The sequence below is a fragment of the Gorilla gorilla genome, chromosome 7 (genome assembly GCF_029281585.2).
Source record: "Gorilla gorilla gorilla isolate KB3781 chromosome 7, NHGRI_mGorGor1-v2.1_pri, whole genome shotgun sequence".
Lineage (NCBI taxonomy): Eukaryota > Metazoa > Chordata > Mammalia > Primates > Hominidae > Gorilla > Gorilla gorilla.
The window spans coordinates 45,760,342-45,780,271 of record NC_073231.2 but is presented as its reverse complement, the minus strand read 5'-3'; the positions used below and the strand labels follow the sequence as shown (position 1 = coordinate 45,780,271).

At 38.7% G+C, this 19,930-nt stretch overlaps 2 protein-coding genes across 2 annotated transcripts; both read right to left on the bottom strand.

Moving 5' to 3' along the window:
- Window positions 1-5,089: 5,089 nt before the first annotated feature.
- LOC101131139 (poly(rC)-binding protein 2-like) lies at window positions 5,090-5,860 on the bottom strand. The gene has a single exon (XM_063709207.1). The coding sequence runs from the start codon at window positions 5,858-5,860 to the stop codon at window positions 5,312-5,314; it is 549 nt and encodes a 182-aa protein (XP_063565277.1). The 3' UTR covers window positions 5,090-5,311.
- On the bottom strand, window positions 5,741-6,409 carry LOC134759079 (poly(rC)-binding protein 2-like). Its single transcript, XM_063709208.1, has one exon. It carries the CDS (start codon window positions 6,266-6,268, stop codon window positions 5,873-5,875), a length of 396 nt encoding a protein of 131 aa, XP_063565278.1. The 5' UTR covers window positions 6,269-6,409; the 3' UTR covers window positions 5,741-5,872.
- Window positions 6,410-19,930: the final 13,521 nt, after the last annotated feature.

The following is a 19,930-nucleotide window of genomic DNA, read 5'->3' as shown; positions in this document are numbered from 1 at the left end:
TGCTCCTGTATTGGGTGCATATATATTTAGGATAGTTAGCTCTTCTTGTTGAATTGATCCCTTTACCATTATGTAATGGCCTTCTTTGTCTCTTTTGATCTTTGTTGGTTTAAAGTCTGTTTTATCAGAGACTAGGATTGCAACCCCTGCCTTTTTTTGTTTTCCATTTGCTAGGTAGATCTTCCTCCATCCTTTTATTTTGAGCCTATGTGTGTCTCTGCACGTGAGACGGGTTTCCTGAATACAGCACACTGATGGGTCTTGACTCTTTATCCAATTTGCCAGTCTGTGTCTTTTAATTGGAGCATTTAGTCCATTTACATTTAAAGTTAATATTGTTATGTGTGAATTTGATCCTGTCATTATGATGTTAGCTGGTTATTTTGCTCATTAGTTGATGCAGTTTCTTCCTAGTCTCGATGGTCTTTACATTTTGGCATGATTTTGCAGCGGCTGGTATCGGTTGTTCCTTTCCATGTTTAGCACTTCCTTCAGGAGCTCTTTTGGGGCAGGCCTGGTGGTGACAAAATCTCTCAGCATTTGCTTGTCTGTAAAGGATTTTATTTCTCCTTCACTTATGAAGCTTAGTTTGGCTGGATATGAAATTCTGGGTTGAAAATTCTTTTGTTTAAGAATGTTGAATATTGGCCCCCACTCTCTTCTGGCTTGTAGGGTTTCTGCCGAGAGATCCGCTGTTAGTCTGATGGCCTTCCCTTTGAGGGTAACCTGACCTTTCTCTCTGGCTGCCCTTAACATTTTTTCCTTCATTTCAACTTTGGTGAATCTGACAATTATGTGTCTTGGAGTTGCTCTTCTCGAGGAGTATCTTTGTGGCGTTCTCTGTTTTTCCTGAATCTGAACGTTGGCCTGCCTTGCTAGATTGGGGAAGTTCTCCTGGATAATATCCTGCAGAGTGTTTTCCAACTTGGTTCCATTCTCCCCATCACTTTCAGGTACACCAATCAGACGTAGATTTGGTCTTTTCACATAGTCCCATATTTCTTGGAGGCTTTGCTCATTTCTTTTTATTCTTTTTTCTCTAAACTTCCCTTCTCGCTTCATTTCATTCATTTCATCTTCCATTGCTGATACCCTTTCTTCCAGTTGATCGCATCGGCTCCTGAGGCTTCTGCATTCTTCACGTAGTTCTTGAGCCTTGGTTTTCAGCTCCATCAGCTCCTTTAAGCACTTCTCTGTATTCGTTATTCTAGCTATACATTCGTCTAAATTTTTTTCAAAGTTTTCAACTTCTTTGCCTTTGGTTTGAATGTCCTCCCATAGCTCAGAGTAATTTGATCGTCTGAAGCCTTCTCTCAGCTCATCAAAGTCATTCTCCATCCAGCTTTGTTCCGTTGCTGTTGAGGAACTGCTTTCCTTTGGAGGAGGAGAGGCTCTCTGCTTTTTAGAGTTTCCAGTTTTTCTGTTCTGTTTTTTCCCCATCTTTGTGGTTTTATCTACTTTTGGTCTTTGATGATGGTGATGTACAGATGGGTTTTTGGTGTGGATGTCCTTTCTGTTTGTTAGTTTTCCTTCTAACAGACAGGACCCTCAGCTGCCGGTCTGTTGGAATACCCTGCCGTGTGAGGTGTCAGTGTGCTCCTGCTGGGGGTGGTGCCTCCCAGTTAGGCTGCTCGGGGGTCAGGGGTCAGGGACCCACTTGAGGAGGCAGTCTGCCTGTTCTCAGATCTCCAGCTGCGTGCTGGGAGAACCACTGCTCTCTTCAAAGCTGTCCAGACAGGGACATTTAAGTCTGCAGAGGTTACTGCTGTCTTTTTGTTTGTCTGTGCCCTGCCCCCAGAGGTGGAGCCTACAGAGGCAGGCAGGCCTCCTTGAGCTGTGGTGGGCTCCACCCAGTTGGAGCTTCCCAGCTGCTTTGTTTACGTAATCAAGCCTGGGCAATGGCGGGCGCCCCTCCCCCAGCCTCGCTGCCGCCTTGCAGTTTGATCTCAGACTGCTGTGCTAGCAATCAGCGAGACTCCGTGGGCGTAGGACCCTCCGAGCCAGGTGCGTGATATACTCTCGTGGTGCGCCGTTTTTTAAGCCCGTCCGAAAAGCGCAGTATTCGGGTGGGGGTGACCCAATTTTCCAGGTGCCGTCTGTCACCCCTGTCTTTGACTTGGAAAGGGAACTCCCTGACCCCTTGCGCTTCCCAGGTGAGGCAATGCCTCGCCCTGCTTCGGCTGGCACACGGTGCGCGCACCCACTCACCTGCGCCCACTGACTGGCACTCCCTAGTGAGATGAACCTGGTACCTCAGTTGGAAATGCAGAAATCACCCCTCTTCTGCGTCACTCACGCTGGGAGCTGTAGACCGGAGCTGTTCCTATTCGGCCATCTTGGCTCCTCCCCGAAAGCTCTGTTTTATTTCTTTTCTTTTTTTTTTGAGATGGAGTCTCAGGTGGGCATGGTGGCTCACGCCTCTAATCCCAGCACTTTGAGAGGCCGAGGCGGGTGGATCACTTGAGGTCAGGAGTTCGAGACTAGCTGACCAACATGGAGAAACCCCGTTTCCACTAAAAATACAAAATTAGCTGGGCGTGGTGGCACATGCCCGTAATCCCAGCTACTCGGAGGCTGAGGCAGGAGAATGGCATGAACTGGGGAGGCGGAGGTTGTGGTGAGCTGCATTCCAGCCTGGGCAACAAGAGCAAAACTCCCTCTCAAAAAAAAAAAAAAGAAAAAGGAAAAAAAAAGAGACGGAGCTCTGTTAGCAGGCTGGAGTGTGGTGGCACAATCTTGGCTCACTGCAACCTCTGCCTCCCGGGTTCAAGTGATTATCCTGCCTCAGTCTCCCCAATAGCTGGGATTACAAGTGCGTGCCACCATGCCCAGCTAATTTTTGTATTTTTAGTAGAGATGAGGTTTCACCATGTTGGCCAGGATGGTCTCGATCTCCTGACCTCATTTTCCGCCAGCCTCAGCCTCCCAAAGTGCTGGGATTACAGGCGTGAGCCACCGCGCCTGGCCTATTTAATTCTTAATAATGCTGTGAAGTATAGGTGTATGGTAGAGTGAGAGACCTGGGACATAGGTCTTACTGGCCCTAAACCTGTGTTCTTTCCACAATATTCTTTGCTGCTTTACAAAAAGCCAGAATGGCATTTAGAAATCTATTTTTAAGAACTTGTCATTTGATTATAGTACAGGATTTATAGGAATAAGGGGATTCATAAAGTCTTGAGAATTTTAATGCAGTCAGGTTGGCTAGGAACTCAGCCAATTTGTTTTCTTTCCTCAATTTCTTCTTAATTATTTGTATTTATATAAGCATCTTTACTGCAGAGGCCAAACCTCTTATTCTTAAATTCATAGTCCACTACCATTTGTCTGTAATCATTCAAGCTTTATCAAATTTATTATGTCTCAAAGCACTCCAACTGGAATTGCCATTCCTGGAACCTGTTCTTCTTGTTCTCATCTTGGTGTCTTTGTTCATGCTATTCTGTATAAGAGAGTGTGCCCATAACATAAGGGGTAGGCTGTGAGTGGCATACATTTTCCTGTCTCCTACAGAGACTGCTTGACTCCCTCATCTGTACATGTTAAAATCACCCCACATTCCAAGGTCCAGTTCTTTAGGAAGTTTTCTTCAGTGTCTTCAATAGGAATAAATCTCTCTCAGTTCCATTTCCCCATCTTCTGGTATAATATTGATCAAACTTTATATTGAATTATATTGATTAATGCTTTTTTGACAAATAGTTAATTCCTAATATGTGTACAAAACCTTTCTTGTTTTCTCCACTAAATCATAGCATATTTTAGGATAAGAGCTCAGTATTACTATTTTTTGTATCCCTTAGGCTACAGCAAAATATCAACACAGTAAACATTTAATTGATACTTGATTTGATGGTGAGCTGGCATTAGCTGACTGTACTTACTAATACCAGATTCTGACTGGCTTGTCTTACATTACTCAGGAGCATTATTAATCATATTTAAGTGAATAAATCTCATTATCTTCTCCCCTAGAAGCATACTTCACTGTCCAAGTGAAAAGCAGATTATTCACAAGTCAATGCCTGTATTTTATAACTTCTGCTCTAGTAAATTTTAATTAGTTTTCACACTTGAAATTGTCAAAAGTGTTCAATCCAGAGAGATGCCATCCTGAATAGGGCCTTGGTAAAATGAGACTGACACCTACTGGGCTGCATTCCCAGGAGGTTAGACACTCTTAGTCACAGAATGAGGTAGGAGGTTAGCACAAGATACAGGTTACAAAGCTCCCGCTGATAAAACAGGATGTGGTAAAGAAGCTGGCCAAAACCTGCCAAAACCAAGATGGTGATGAAAGTGACCTTTGATCATCCTCACTGCTTATTAGACGCTAATTATAATGCACTAGCATGCTAAAAGATACTCCTGCCAGCATCATGACAATTTGCAAATGCCATGGCAAGGTATGGAAGTTACCCTATATGGTCTAAAAAGGGAAGGAACCCTCAGTTCCAGAGATTGCCTGCCCCTTTCCCAGAAAACTCATGAATAATCCATCCCTTGTTTAGCATATGATCAAGAAATAACCATAAAAATAGACAACCAGCAGCTACTCTGCCTATGGAGTGGCCATTCTTGTGTTTCTTTTCTTTCTTTTTTTTTTTTTTTTTTTGAGACAGAGTCTTGCTCCATTGCCCAGGCTGGAGTGCAGTGGCGCGATCTCGGCTCTCTGCAACCTCTGCCTCCTGGGTTCAAGCAATTCTCCTGCCTCAGCCTCCCAAGTAGCTAGGATTACAGGCACATGCCACCATGCCTGGCTAATTTTTGTATTTTTTTTTAAGCAGAGACGGAGTTTCACCATGTTGGCCAGGCTGGTCTAAAACTCCTGACCTTGTGATCCACCTGCCTCGGCCTCCCAAAGTGCTGGGATTACAGATGTGAGCTACCATGCCCGGCCTTGTTTCTTTCTTTCTTTTTTTTTTCTATTCACAAAGAAAAAGCTCCAGTCCATTTTTTAATTTTTTTGAAAAAATCCTGACTTTACAGTACTAAACTGAAATGTATTAATATTCCATTCTTAACATTTCCATGACAGACAGAAAAATTCATGAGCCAAAAAAAAAAAAAAAAAACAAAAACCCAGGGAGAAGCTTGTAAAACTAAATATGGATCTCAGCACCAACAGCTGAACAGAGAAAGGAATTAAAACGCTTTAAGTAGAAAATCACGAGTGGATGATGAAGAGTGTAGAAACTGAAAATTTACAAACTATTTAAAACCTGAAATCGCTGACTGTTCAGAAACTACACAGATGGATCATGGGTGGTGGTGAACAGCAGAAAGGGATTATGGATAAATCTGCATTGTTCTAGCTGCTCCCCATGCCACCCGTCTCCGAGGAAAGCCTGACACTGATTAGATATTGAGCCAGGCTAATGCTGGCAGCAGATCCAGTGATGGTAACCTGCCTATCAGTAGATCCTTCCACTGGGTTCGCAATTTTGATCTGTGCCCCAGACATCTGACGGATCTCATTGATTTTGGCGCCTTGACGCCAGATTATGCAGCCAATCAAATTGTTTGGAATGGTGAGTTCATGAGAAGTAGTCTGAGCAGATGTATCCAAACCTGCACTGAATCCGGTGTTGCCATGCGTCATGGGAAAATGAGACTGTTGCATTGCCAACTGGTGCAGCTTGGTCAAATCTGGCTGTGGAATGGCAAACTGTCCTTGAATGGTATAGGCCTGACCACCTGCAAAGTTGACCGGAGAGCTGGAAGGCTTGAGTCGGTACGGGATGGTCACGCCCTTCGGGGGGTACTCCAACATGACCACACAGATCTGTTTGACACACTCAATGATGGATTGCGGAATGCCAGCAATAGTGATGGCCTGCTCAGTTGAGTTGGGTAGCATATCCCCTGCCACCTAGACCTGAGCCCCTGTACTCTCTCGTATTTCCTTGATCTTGCAACCACCTTTTCCAATGAGAGAGCCACACTGACTAGCAGGGACCACCAGCCTCAGGGTGACTGGGGGTCTACTGGCAGCTGTGCTACTGGTCATAGAGCTGCTTATGTCCTCTTCCAGTTTGTCAATGATCATAGCAAAGCCTTTGAAGACGGCATTAGCGGGTCCAGCAAAAGTGATAATTCTCTCAGGACAATTCCCTTCTGAGATGTTGATACGTGCACCACTCTCCTTGCGCATCTTCTTAACTGATTCTCCTTTCTTTCCGATGATACTGCCAACTTCCTTTCCATGCATAAGTAGTCGGATGGTGAGAGTGATATTTAATCCACCTTCAATCACACTGGTTTCCATGTCGAGCAGTGTTCTGGGGAGCTGGACTTTGAGTGGTCAAGTCTTTGGTCACTGATGGGGGGTGAAAGCCAAAAACTGCTGGCGCGAGGCGACTGAGGGGAAAAGGGGAATGGGCTGCAAGGGGAAGGGCGGGAGGCCGGGGGCGGAACAATAGGGGCAGGCGGGAAGGTGAGGGGGGCCCCCGCGGGCGGGCGGAGGAGGAAGGTGGGGTGGAGGAGGAGGAAGGGGGAAAGAGACCCCGGGGCGGGTGGGGGGCGGTGGAGGGCGGGCGGGCGGGAGAGGGTGCAGACTGCGGCTGCTCAAGCTGCTCTGGGCCGGCCTTGTTTCTTTACTTTTTTTTTTTTTTTTTTGAGACGGAGTCTTGCTCTTGTTGCCCAGGCTGGAGTGCAATGGCGCGATCTTGGCTCACTGCAACCTCCGCCTCCCAGATTCAAGCGACTCTCCTGCCTCAGCCTCCCGAGTAGCTGGGATTACAGGCATGTGCCACCATGCCTGGCTAATTTTTGTATTTTTAGTAGAGACGAGGTTTCACCACATTAGTCAGGCTAGTCTTGAACTCCTGACCTCAAGTGATCCTCCCATCTCAGCCTCCGAAAGTGCTGGGATTACAGGCGTGAGCCACCGCACCCGGCCGTTTCTTTACTTCTTTAATTAACTTGCTTTCACTTTACCCTGTGAGCTCATCCTGAATTTCTTGCATGAGATTCAATAACTGTCCCTTAGGGTCTGGATCAGAATGGCTTTCTGGTAACAAAATGACTGATTGTTTTTTGTCACTGTGTCTTAAGACCCATATTCTGCCCTTCATGATTATCAGTCACATGGGCCCTTGTTGCATCCTAACTTCATTTCTCTAGAAGACAGCTCTTCTTTTTGGGTTCCTTAGGACCCCGCCTTCCTCCCCTCATCAAAGATGCAGAGTCTGTGGTTTAGGTTGCCATTACTTGCATGCTATTTTTACATGAGGGGTAACTGACCGAATTTTAATACTAATTAGCTGTGATATAATACAGACACAGCAAATTCTGCCCAGGGAGGAACTTTGTAATCTGACTCAAAAGCTTCGTGGGCTAAGCAGGAGAGCATTTAACATTCACTGCTCACTGATTTGATTCCTTAGGGCATTTCACAATGAAGTATTGAAAATTTTCCCATTTATTGTGGTCTTGTGACATTTAGAAGGGAAATGGAAATAAGCTTGTGAGTATCCTATTTAAGAGTTTCTCTCTAATTTTGTAAGTTATGAGTTCCCTCACAAATTTTATAAGGAAATCTAGAGTAGTGTTAGTTGAGAAGAAAATACTTGGAAAGAAGACACTTGAAAGTAATGCCTGTGTTTTGGGGAACCACGATGAGGAAATTAGCTGCAATATGACCTTGAAAGGAAATTTTAGCACTTTGTAAATAATCAAGTTATTTGTACTGAAAGAGTTCCAACAAAGAAAAGAACATTTTTGATAGTCAAATAATTCAAATTTGAATGAATCACAAACTAGAAATAAAAAACTAAAGAACTGGAAATGATAACAAAGGCAAAATATAAACATGACCTTCTAATTGTTTATTTCTCTTTAAAAGACAATCAACTGTTTAAATAAATTATAGTATCAATGTATTATTGTTGTACCTGAGCAAGTTGGAGAAAATGCCACACTTTGAGACAAATTAAGAGTCCATTGATTTAGCCGGTGGCCAAGAGACGGCTAACGCTCAAAGTTCTCTGGCCCCGAAGAAGGGGCTAGATTTTCTTTTACACTTTGGTTTAGAAAGGGGAGGGGGGGTCTAGTTAAAACAATTTTACAGAAGTAAAGTAGGCAAAAAAGTTAAAAGGATAAATGGTTACAGGAAAGTAAACAGTTCCAGGTGCAGGGGCTTTAAGACTATTACAAGGTGATAGACTCGGGGCTTTGGGTGTTATCAATCGGACGAATTCCTGGGAACCGTGGATATAGCTTGCCACAGTATCTTATCGGTTAATTGCATTCTTGGATGTCCTGGGAGTCAGCTTGCACAAGTTAAGTCCTTGAGGAAGGGGCTGCCAGTGAAAGAACCAAGATGGAGTCTGTCTGGCTCTCTTAGCTAAGGGAGAGTCAATTCAGGTGGAAACAAGGCTAGGTGATTAAAGTAAAGGGAGAGTCTAAAAACAGGGTTAGTGAAAACAAGTTTGGGCATTACATATTTATAACATATGTAGAAATAAAATATGTGACAATACAATCACAGAGGCCAGCAGGGAAGAAGTAAAAGACTACTATTTTAAAGTTCTGATGTAATGTGAAAAGTGGTATAATTTCACTTAAAGGTAGATTGCAATAAGTTAAAAATTTATACAATAGTTCTCACTTATAAGTGGGAGCTAAATGATGAGAACACATAGACACGTACAGGGGAATGATAGACACTGGGGTCTACCCGAGGGTAGAGGGTGGAAGAAGGGAAAGGATCAGGAAAAATAACCAGTAGGTACTAGGTTTGATACCTGGGTGACAATCTGTGCAACAAATTCCTGTGACTTATATAATAAATCTGCTCATGCACCCCTGAACTTAAAATAAAAGTTTTAAAAAATTATACTTTAAATCCTAAAGCAAACATTAAAAGAACACAACAAAAGCATAGCTAGTATGTAACAAAGAAAAAAAGGCAGATAAAATGAAATAATAAAAAACCCTCAATCCTAAAGGCAAAAAAGGACAAATTGAACATTACCAATAGCCATATTAAATGTAAATGGCCTAAAAATCCCAACTAAAAGGCAAAAAAATTGAAAGATTGGAGAAAAAAGCAAGATCCAACTATATACAGCCTATAAGAAACCCACCTTAAATATAATGACCCACACAGAGTGAAACTTAAAAAAAAAAAAGATTTGCTTGCTAACATCAATCAAAAGAAAGCTGGAGTGGCTATATTAATATCAAAGAAAGTAGATTTCAGAACATAAAAATAATAGTAGCTATAAGATAATTAATTCACAATAATAAAGGGAGTTTTCTAGGGGAAAATAATATTAAACATTTAAGCACTTAATAATAGAGCTTAAAAAATACACATAACAGGCCAGGCGTGGTGGCTCACGCCTGTAATCCCAGCACTTTGAGAGGCCAAGGTGGGTGGATCACCTGAGGTCAGGAGTTTGAGACTAGCCTGGCCAACATGGCAAATTCCCGTCTATACTAAAAATACAAAAATTAGCCGGGCGTGGTGGTGGGTGCCTGTAATCCCAGCTACTTGGGAGGCTGAGGCAGGAGAATCACTTGAACCCAGGAGGCAGAGGTTGCAGTGAGCCAAGATCATGCCATTGCTCTCCAGCCTGGGTGACAAGAGTGAAACTCCATCTAAAAAAATAAAAATACACAAAACCAGAACTGATAGAACAAAAAGGAGAAATAGGCAAATCTACCATTTTATTCAGGAATTTAACCCTTTTTCAGTAATTAATAGTATAAGTGAAATACAGGTTTAGTCACTCACTGCTCATGGAGTTCAATTAATAAGAGCAAAGTCTGGTATAAAGAAAGTGACTCTTTATTACAAAACTAGCTTAGCGGAAGTACAGCCTTCCTGTCTTAAGGGTACTGCTTCACCTTTGGATCAGAAAGTGGTTGCTTTTAAAAGGGGCGTATTATGAATGGCACACAAGGGAGAAAGCAAGCAGGTGTGGGAGGTGTCTACATGTTAGCTTGGTGCCTTATCTATTGGGCAGTTGAATTGGCATCTTCACTGGCAGAAATATTAATAGATTGTAAAGGTGTCCAAAAACTCTCCAGGTGGGAGAGAGTTTTGCATGGGACTTTGGGTTGTAAATTGGCGGCTGTCTCTTCAGACAGTTTCTTGGTAGGTTAAAATTTCATAGCAGGCATATTTTGGGTTGTAAGTCAACTGTTAACTCTTGGATCACCTTTTCGGTGGGTGAGAGTTCTGCTCTAGAGCTTCTAAGCACATAATTAGATGAATTTGCCCTATAGGGAGTGTCTGGGGAAGAAGACGTAAAAGGTTATAATTGCATTTCTAAAGGGCTAAATAGGAAATAGGGAATGGGGGAAATGGAGAAAGGAGAAAAGAAGAGAAAATAATTTTTAAAATTGTAACTTTTTTTCTTTAACAACTGGGTTACTCAGTTACGATAAGATGAAGAGAAAAAAACATCTATAAGAATATTGAAGTCTTAACACTATCAATCAGGTTGACCTTATTGACGTACAAAGAGCACTCCAACCTAAAAAATCAGAATACACATTCTTTTCAATGTATATTTTATGTGTATTTAATATATAGTTCACACTAAATATTTACCAAGATAGACCATATTCTGAATCATAAGTTAAGATTCAATCAAATTCATACAAAGTATATTGTCAGACCACAATTAGAAATCATGAATAGAAAAATCTCCAAATATTTGAAAATTATAAAGACATTTCTAAGTAAACTGTGTGTCAAGAAAGGATGTAGAAAATATTACAAACTGAATGAAAATGAAAATACAGTATCAAATTTTGTGAGATGAAGTTAAAACAAAACTTAGTGGAAAATTTATGACACCAACTACCTGTATTAGAAAAGAAGAAATTACTCAAGTCAGTAATCTCAGCTTAAGTTTTAAGAAATAAGAAAAAACAAAATAAAATCCAAAGTAAATACTTTTTAATGTTACAGAACATAATAATAAAAACCAGAGCAGAAATTAATGAATGAGAAAACAGAAAAGTAATAGAGAAAATTAATAAAAACAAAAGAATTTTTAAGATTAATAAAGTTAATAGGCTTTTTGGCAACCAGTGAGAAAAATAAGAGTAAATATGCAAATTACCAGTGTCAGGAATAAGATATGTGACATCACTAAAGAGTTTATTGATATTAAGAGGATAATAACAAATATTGTCTTTTAAAATATGTGAATAAATTTGACTACTTACAAGAAAAGAACAAATACCATGAAAGATAAAAATTAACAGAGTTTACTGAGGAAGAAATAGATAACCTGAATAGTCCCATATTCAGTAAAATAATTGAATTGTAGTTAAAAATTTTTTACACAGGAAACTTTAGACCCAGATGCTTCACTAGGGAATTCAATCAAACATTTAAACAAGAAATAAAGCCAATGCTATACAAGTTCTTCCAGAAAATTATAAAAGAGAAAGTATTTCTCAACCAATTGTACAATGCCAGCATTACTCAAACACCAAAACCAGACAAAGATATTGCAAAGGAAGAAAATTGCATGCCAATATTCCTCATAAACGTGATACAAACCTTTCAAACAAAATTTTAATTGATCAAAGTTAACAACATATAACAGTGATAATAAGTCAAAACCTTGTATGATTTATTCCAAGAATGCAAAATGAGTTTAACATATAAAGATCAATCAATTTAATATGCCAGATTATTAGACTAAAAAAAGATACTCTCATTTAATGTAATAAATGTATTTTATTTATAATAATAAACAAATAATAATAATAAATAATACTTATTCCTAACCTAAAACTCTCAGCTAGGACTAAAAAGAGAGTGCTTCAACCCACTATGAACATATGTGAAAAACCTACAGAAAACATAATACTTAATGGTGAAAGAAAATTCTTTCTTCATAAGACCAGGAAAAATGTAAGAATATTTACTCTCATCCTTTGTATTTAACATTATATTGAAAGTTCCAGCTAGTGCACTAAAACAAAAATAAATAAATAAATTAAAGATGTTGATATTGGAAAATAGTAGTCCTGTGGGAAATGTATGGCACCAACTACCTGTAATAGAAAAGAAAAAATATCTGAAATCAATCATCTCAGCTTACATCTGTTCTTTATTTGCAGACAACATAATCATCCAAAAAAAAAATTCCATGGAATCTTCAAAAGATAGTAGAATAATGGGTGAATTTAACAAGGTTGCAGGATGCAAGATTAATATACAAAATTTAATTGTGTTTGTATATTCTTGGAATCAATAATTTTAAATTGAGTTAAAATTCAATATCATATACAATAGTGTTCTTACTTATGAAATAGAGAATAATCTTCAAAAGGTATGCAAGACCTGTAAAATACAAACTATACAATATTGCTGAGAAAAAATTTTTAAAACTTATGAAAAGGAGAGTTATGTTCATAGTTTGGAAGATTCAACATTGTTAATATGTCAAGTATCTAAATTAATCTATAAATTTCTCAGCAGTCCTTTTCTTTTTAATAGAAATTGACATGCTCATTCTAAAATTTATGTAGAAATACCAACCACTGAGAATAGCCAAAAAAACTCTGAAAAAAAGAAGCAACTTGGAAGACTTACATTTCCTGCCTTCAAAAACCTTTATAAAGCTACAATAATCAAAGCAGTATGATACTGGCATGAGGATAAAATATCATGAGTTCAGAAATATACTCACACATGTACAGTTAATTGATTTTTGACAAGGAACCAAAGGCAATTCAGTGGAGAACAGATACAGATAGGTTTTTCAATAATGTTGCTGTAACAATTGAATATCAATAATTCAACTGAATAACAATTGAATAACAACACCCCACTGCCTACCTTACATCATATACAAAAATGAATTCAAAAGAAATTATAGACCAAAAAGTATCAAGCTAAAAATATACAATCTCTAGAAGAAAACATAGGAAATTGGATTAAGTAAAGACTGCTTAGATATAATACCAAAAACATAATTCACAAAATAAAACATTGATAAATTGAACATTATCAAAATGAAGAACAGCTCTTAGAAAGACACTATTAAGAGAGTGAAAGATAAGTGACAGACTGCTAGAAAATATTTGCAAATCATATATCTGATAAAGGGTTTATACTTTGAACATAAAAATCTTTCAAAACTCAATAATAAAAATAATGTAATATTGGCAAAATATTTGAATAGACGCTACATCAGAAAATATATATAATGGCAAATAAGCACATTAAAACACTAAACATCAAGTTTTCATTAGGGAAATGGAAAGTAAAACACCGTGAGATACCATTGCACACCTATTACAAATATATTAAAAACACTGACAACATCAAATGTTAGAGAGGATGAAGAGAAACTGGAACTCTTATATACTGTTGGTGGAAATATAAAGCAGTAAAACTATTTTTTGAAAGAATTTGGCGATTTTTAAAAAAATTACATAAATTACATGCCATTTAATTTGATTAATAGTTGATTTTAAAATGACCCTTCCTAAATAGCCATGTGAATAGTATTTGTGAGCCTTTTGCAAGATGTCTGTTAACATCCCCTGCTGTAATGTAAAAAACACATTTCTTTAATAATCTTGCTTCAGAAAGTCTCTCATAAATAGTACATTTTATTTAGACAAGGAGAATTATATAATACATAATACTTTTCTTTTTTACTTTGTAAGGACACTAGGAACAAAATGTAATGTTTCATGATTATAAATCTCTTAAGCTGTGGTTTTCATTTGTCTGTTCCCTCAGCTTTATGGCTCCTCATGTAAATTTGCAGAAATCCATCCATTCATCCATCCATACACCACCTATCATGATTGATAGGATGTTCAACTATTTGGAATGCCAGTAGAGGAAATTGTGAAGCAGGTTTACTCTGCACCAGTTGCTTGCCTGACTTGGGTGTGATAGAACACTCACACAAAGTTACATGAACCAAATTTGTTACTTAACAGATAGACGGCAAGGGACAACCAAAGCCTGGGATTCAGGGCAAGCTCATCCCCCAAAGCTCAGGAAAGCTACTTAAGGTGAACAGAGTCTTATCTTCAAGCGCTCCACTTGCACCACAGGTGTAAAACAGCCTGCCTTGGGCTTTGTACCCCAGGGGCCGCATGACACCTTGGGCAAAAGTGCTGAAGGACACACTGTTTCTAGGGCCAACTGGAACAGAGCCTGGACTGTTCCAGCTACCTCCTCTTTATCTCACAATGTTCCATTCCCAGCACATTCTACAGGTATCCTTGAGAATTACAAGTGAGAAAGTGGAGAGAATTGGGTTGGTCCATTTCCATTCAGAGTTGGTCCACTTTCATTCAGAGAACTGTCCTGCAGACATGTTTAGAGGTATCTATTTCAGCATTTCTCATATCTTCACTTATTAGTGTCTGTAGCTCCACCATTTCTATCTAAGCTCACTCTGAGGTAAAAGAGCCAGGATTTTAATAGAGAACTGACATATCTTAGCTTGGGTTGAGAGAATAACTGTAGTTGGGCAGCTAAATCTTCTCCCCTGCTTGTCTTCTGCTTGGACAGAGGTCTTGCTCATTACTAGGTAATTTATATACATGTAATCTGGAAAACCAAAATGCAGTCAAAGCATGAGTTATGATTTGGCTAGCCACAGAAGAAAAGAGGAGTATCCTTCTAATCATCTTTACCTTTAGAAAGTCTGGAAAATGACCATTTGTCTGAATAACTAAACTACTAGTTTTACTTAAGTCTTAAAAGTCATTTTATGCTGTAAAAACATACTGCTTTTAATACATTTTAGTTATTTTTTTTTCTTCATGTGAGTGTAGTAAAACAAGCAGGAAAAATAATCTAATACGTATCTATTAAACAAAAATGTTTTTCTGCAGTTCCTGAGAGAACCCATGATCCAGAGACAAAGGTGGCAGCTTTGGAGCAAGTGGAGAGCCAAGAAAAGGATCCAGAACTGGAGTGGAAGGTGGGAAAGATCTTTGAGTGCAGCTGCACTGTGTGGGAAGACAATTATGATAATGGACAAACAGCTGTTTGAATCAGACAGTGAAACCTCACTAAAGGGAGAAAAGGGAGAGCGTTGCTGATGAGAGAGGCCACGGCTACAGTTTTGTGGGTAGTGGTTCAGTTATGAGGGCTAAAATGCTTAGACAGAAATCTCTGGGTTGAGGCTGAAAGAATTGGAGACCGGCAACTACAAATATAGCAAGTGTGTTTCTTCTTGCTCTCAAAATATACTTTTAGCACTTTGGAGTGACTGGTACTATATGAACATCACACAATACTGTAGACAATCTGAGCTTAGTATTCAAGAAGGGTAAGGCATACAATGATGATCAATTATAATATTCTTGATATTCATGATTTTGAAATCAGAACAGCTATACCATTTGCAAAGAGAGAGTCCGTGTGTTTTAGGCCAGTGACAATGACTGTGTTTCTTTCATCTGCATGAGGCACTAAACTGAATGGGATGGAGATAAATAGCCTAAGAGGCTTGATGGCAGGGATTCATTTTTTTTTCACCCGAGACAGAGTCTCGCTGTGTCACCAAGGCTGGGGTACAGTGGCATGATCTTGGCTCACTGCAACTTCCGCCTCCCGGGTTCAAGCAATTCTGCCTGCCTCAGCCTCGCAAGTAGCTGGGATTACAGGCACCCACCACCACGCCCGGCTAATTTTTGTATTTTTTAGTAGAGACGGGGTTTTGCCATGTTGGCAAGCTGGTCTTGAACTCCAGACCTCACGTGATCCACCCGAATCCGCCTCCCAAAGTGCTGAGATTACCGGCATAAGCTGCCATGCCTGGCCTGCAGGGATTCAATTTTTAAGCCATTATCAGGATTTGTTGATCTGGTTTTGAGGTTTTTTTTAAACATGATGGTCAGATCTAGTCAGAAGCTACTGGCCATGAATTAGGTGTATTTTGGTTATGCATTGAATTTTAGATATTTACATGAATTTAATTGATGGAGACAGTAGTTTTATATATTTAGTTTTCTGAATCTTTATCAGGGACTTTTTCCTGTAATTTGAGAAATCCTAATAAACGATTTCACATCTTCCTCTAAGTAACATAGAGGATTCAAATAGTTGTTCAGATGATTTAAATGTTGTGATTTTACTCAGTTACCTAACATTTTAAATTATTTCTGTTTCTTCTCCTTTGGCTTGGAAACAGTGGCAACAGTAACTTCTAAGAGTTGAATATTATTGAATCCTTTCTCTGATCCACCTACTAGGTTCAGTATTTTAAAAACACAAATTATATAGTCAGATAATCTTTGTTGGCCTTTTATGCCTATTAAAATATCTGTTAAAAATATTTCCTCTATTTATTTTGATCTTTTTGTCTTTTTTCTCTGCATTCAGAATCATTATCTTCTACCTGTTCTCTAAGACAGTGATTTGATTTTTGACAGTGGCTATCCTGGTCCTTGCTTTTATAACTGATCTATTTGATCTATATTGGTGCTTTTAAATTCTCAATTTATTGTCTCATTCTTTAAAAAATCATATATTTGGGTTCTAGTTTTTCTTGAATTCATATGCTTATAAAATTCTTTTATAACTTGAACTTCTCAAAGGCAAATTGTCTTCTAATCCTTGGGTAGTTTTTCTTTACATTGCTTTCCTCTTATAATATTTTTCTTTACTTGTGTTTCTTTTCTTTATTTCTATTCTGATTCCTATTTCTTTTCTTTTCTTCTCTTTCCTTTCCTTTCTTCTCAATTTAAAAAATATATGCTACTTCTTTTAATCTAGCATATTTTAACAATAGGAATTTTTCAGACCAACTTTTTGCTCTGATATAGGGTGGATGAATATTTTTGACAGTTACCACTAGGGATGACACAGAAAAGACAATTTCATCTTTTTTTTTTTCACTAGATTGAATGCAGTTTTTCCCCATGAGACAAAATATCCCTGAATTTTCTTTTTAAGTTCCTCTTAAGAAGGTTTCAGAATTCCTCTATAGCTCAAAGCATCAAAGGAAGAACCAATTTTAATTTGACTTTGCTTTAGGTGAATTAACCATCTTCCTAGTCTCTTATTTTCTTTAACGATTTGCTGTCTCTCCCATGCTTCCTCCTTAGAACAGCTGCTCTCTAGCCTACTTCATTGACAGCACCAGCCAAGTGAATAGGTCAGAGAAGAGAGGTAAGGAAGCCAGCTGTGTGGGTTGTACCTCCCTATGGAGCCAGTTAATGACACACGGGGCTCAATCCACCATCTTCTGCTTTTCCCTCCAAACTCAAATATTCTCTGAACTTCAGCTATCACCATCCTGGTAATTACACCTACTTTCAGAACTCTAGCTCTAATGTCATCCTGAGAGTAGCTCATCTTCACATGTGAGATCCTTTCATAGAATCAAAGATTATTGCAGCCAGAAGCTGAGTCCACTGTGCCTCATCCCCATCTTGAAGATGAGGAAAACAGAGGACTGGCAGAGGTGGGTACAGAATCCAGCCATGTTCCTTTTAGTCCAGTGTTCTTTCATCTCACTTTACTGTATCCACTCTTCAAACTCAATATTTCAAAATATGATTTACATTTTCCCTGATAACTAACTCTGCATTTCAGTTTCTCAGTGTGACTGGCAGCTCCATTGTCTTGTGTTCTCGTCTTCTTTTTTTTTCATTATACTTTAAGTTCTAGGGTACATGTGCACAACGTGCAGGTTTGTTACATATGTATACATGTGCCATGTTGGTGTGCTGCACCCATTAACTCGTCATTTAACATTAGGTATATCCCCTAATACTATCCTTCCCCACTCCCCCCACCCCACAACAGGCCCTGGTGTGTGATGTTCCCCACTCTGTGTCCAAGTGTTATCATTGTTCGATTCCCACCTATGAGTGAGAACATGTGGTGTTTGGTTTTCTGTCCTTGCGATAGTTTGCTCAGAATCATGGTTTCCAGCTTCATCCACGTCCCCACAAAGGACATGAACTCATCCTTTTTATGGTTGCATAGTATTCCATGGTGTATATGTGCCACATTTTCTTAATCCAGTCTATCATTGATGGACGTTTGGGTTGGTTCCAAGTCTTTGCTATTGTGAATAGTGCTGCAATAAACATATGTGGGCATGTGTCTTTATAGTAGCATGATTTATAATCCTTTGGGTATATACCCAGTAATGGGATGGCTGGGTCAAATGGTATTTCTAGTTGTAGATCCCAGAGGAATCGCCACACTGTCTTCCATAATGGTTGAACTAGTTTACAGTCCCACCAACAGTGTAAAAGTGTTCCTGTTTCTCCACATCCTCTCCAGAACCTGTTGTTTCCTGACTTTTTAATGATCGCCATTCTAATTGGTGTGAGATGGTATCTCACTGTGGTTTTGATTTGCATTTCTCTGATGGCCAGTGATGATGAGCATTTTTTTCATGTAAATGCTCATCGTCACTGGCCGTCAGAGAAATGCAAATGCTTTGATTCTTCTATATTTTATATATATAATTATTTATCATGTCTGTTAAATTTTATGCTTAATACCATGTCTCACCTTCCTTTCTTTTTAAGTGTTACTGTCCCTATACTCTGAGGACTTTATGTTTATATAATTGCAGTATTCTATTTTGCATCCCTGTTTTTGGTTTTCATTTCATTCATATAAAAATATAATCTGACAGCAATTGTATACCAGGCACTGTGGATATGTGGTGAGATTTCGTTGTAAATGAAGGAAGTAAACATACATTAAAGGCTGTAGATAGACTTGTTTTCTCTGCTTCTTTCCCTCATACTCTGTCTTAAACCTACCTGACTCGGGCTTTTGACCCATCACAGCACCAAAACTGTTCTTGCTCTGTTTACTCCTGATCTGACTTCTGCATGGCTAAATCTAATGGTCAAGAATGAGTCCTCCTCCTATAGACTAGGTGTCATTTAGCAAATGTTTCTGAGGATATGCCACATGCCAGCTCTGTTTCAGGTATTGAGGCTATGAAGGTAAAAGAAAAAAAGATTAAAAAAAAAATCCTGGCCCTTACAAAGTTTACATTCCATGAACATCCTTTGAAAAAGTTGATCATACTCTACTCTCTTATTAAATACTTAGTTTTCTCACTATTCCTTTAGATACAACTCTTTAAACATTTTTAATTTTTAATATATAGGAGTACAAGTATGGATTTCTTACATACATATATCATGTAGTGGTGAAATCTGAGATTTTAGTGTACCCATCACTCAAATAGTGAGCATTGTACCCAAGAGGTAACTTTTTAATCCTCACTCTCTTCCACCCTTCCAACTTTTGGAGTCTCCAGTATTTATTATTCTACTCTGTATGTCCATGTGTGCCCATCATTTAGCTCTCATTTATAAGTGAGAACATGCAGTATTTGTTTTTCTGTTCCTGAGTTATTTTACTTAGGATAATGGCCTCAAGTTCCATCCATGCTGCTACAAAAGACATTATTTCATTATTTTTTATGGCTAAGTAGTATTCCATTGGGGGTGTGTGTGTGTGTGTGTGTGTGTGTGTGTATATACATACATATATACACACATTTTATATAAAAATGTGTATATACATATATATATGTATATGTACACATACGTGTATATATCTGTCTCACATTTTAAAAATCCAGTTCTTTGTTGATGGACACTTAGGATGATTTCATTACTTTGTTATTGTGAATAGTGCTGTGATAAGCATACAAGTGCAGACATCTTTTTGATATAATTATTTCTTTTCCTTTGAATAGATACCCAGTAGTGAGATTGCTGGATCAAATGATAGTTCTATTTTTAGTTCTTTGAAAATCTCCATAGTGTTCCATAGAGGTTGTACTAGTTTACATTCCCACCAACAGTGCATAAGCATTCCATTTTCTCCACATCCTTGCCAACATCTACTGTTTTGGACTTTTTAGTAATAGCCATTCTGACTGGTGTAAGATAGTATCTTATTGTGGTTTTGATTTGTATTTCTCTGATGATTAGT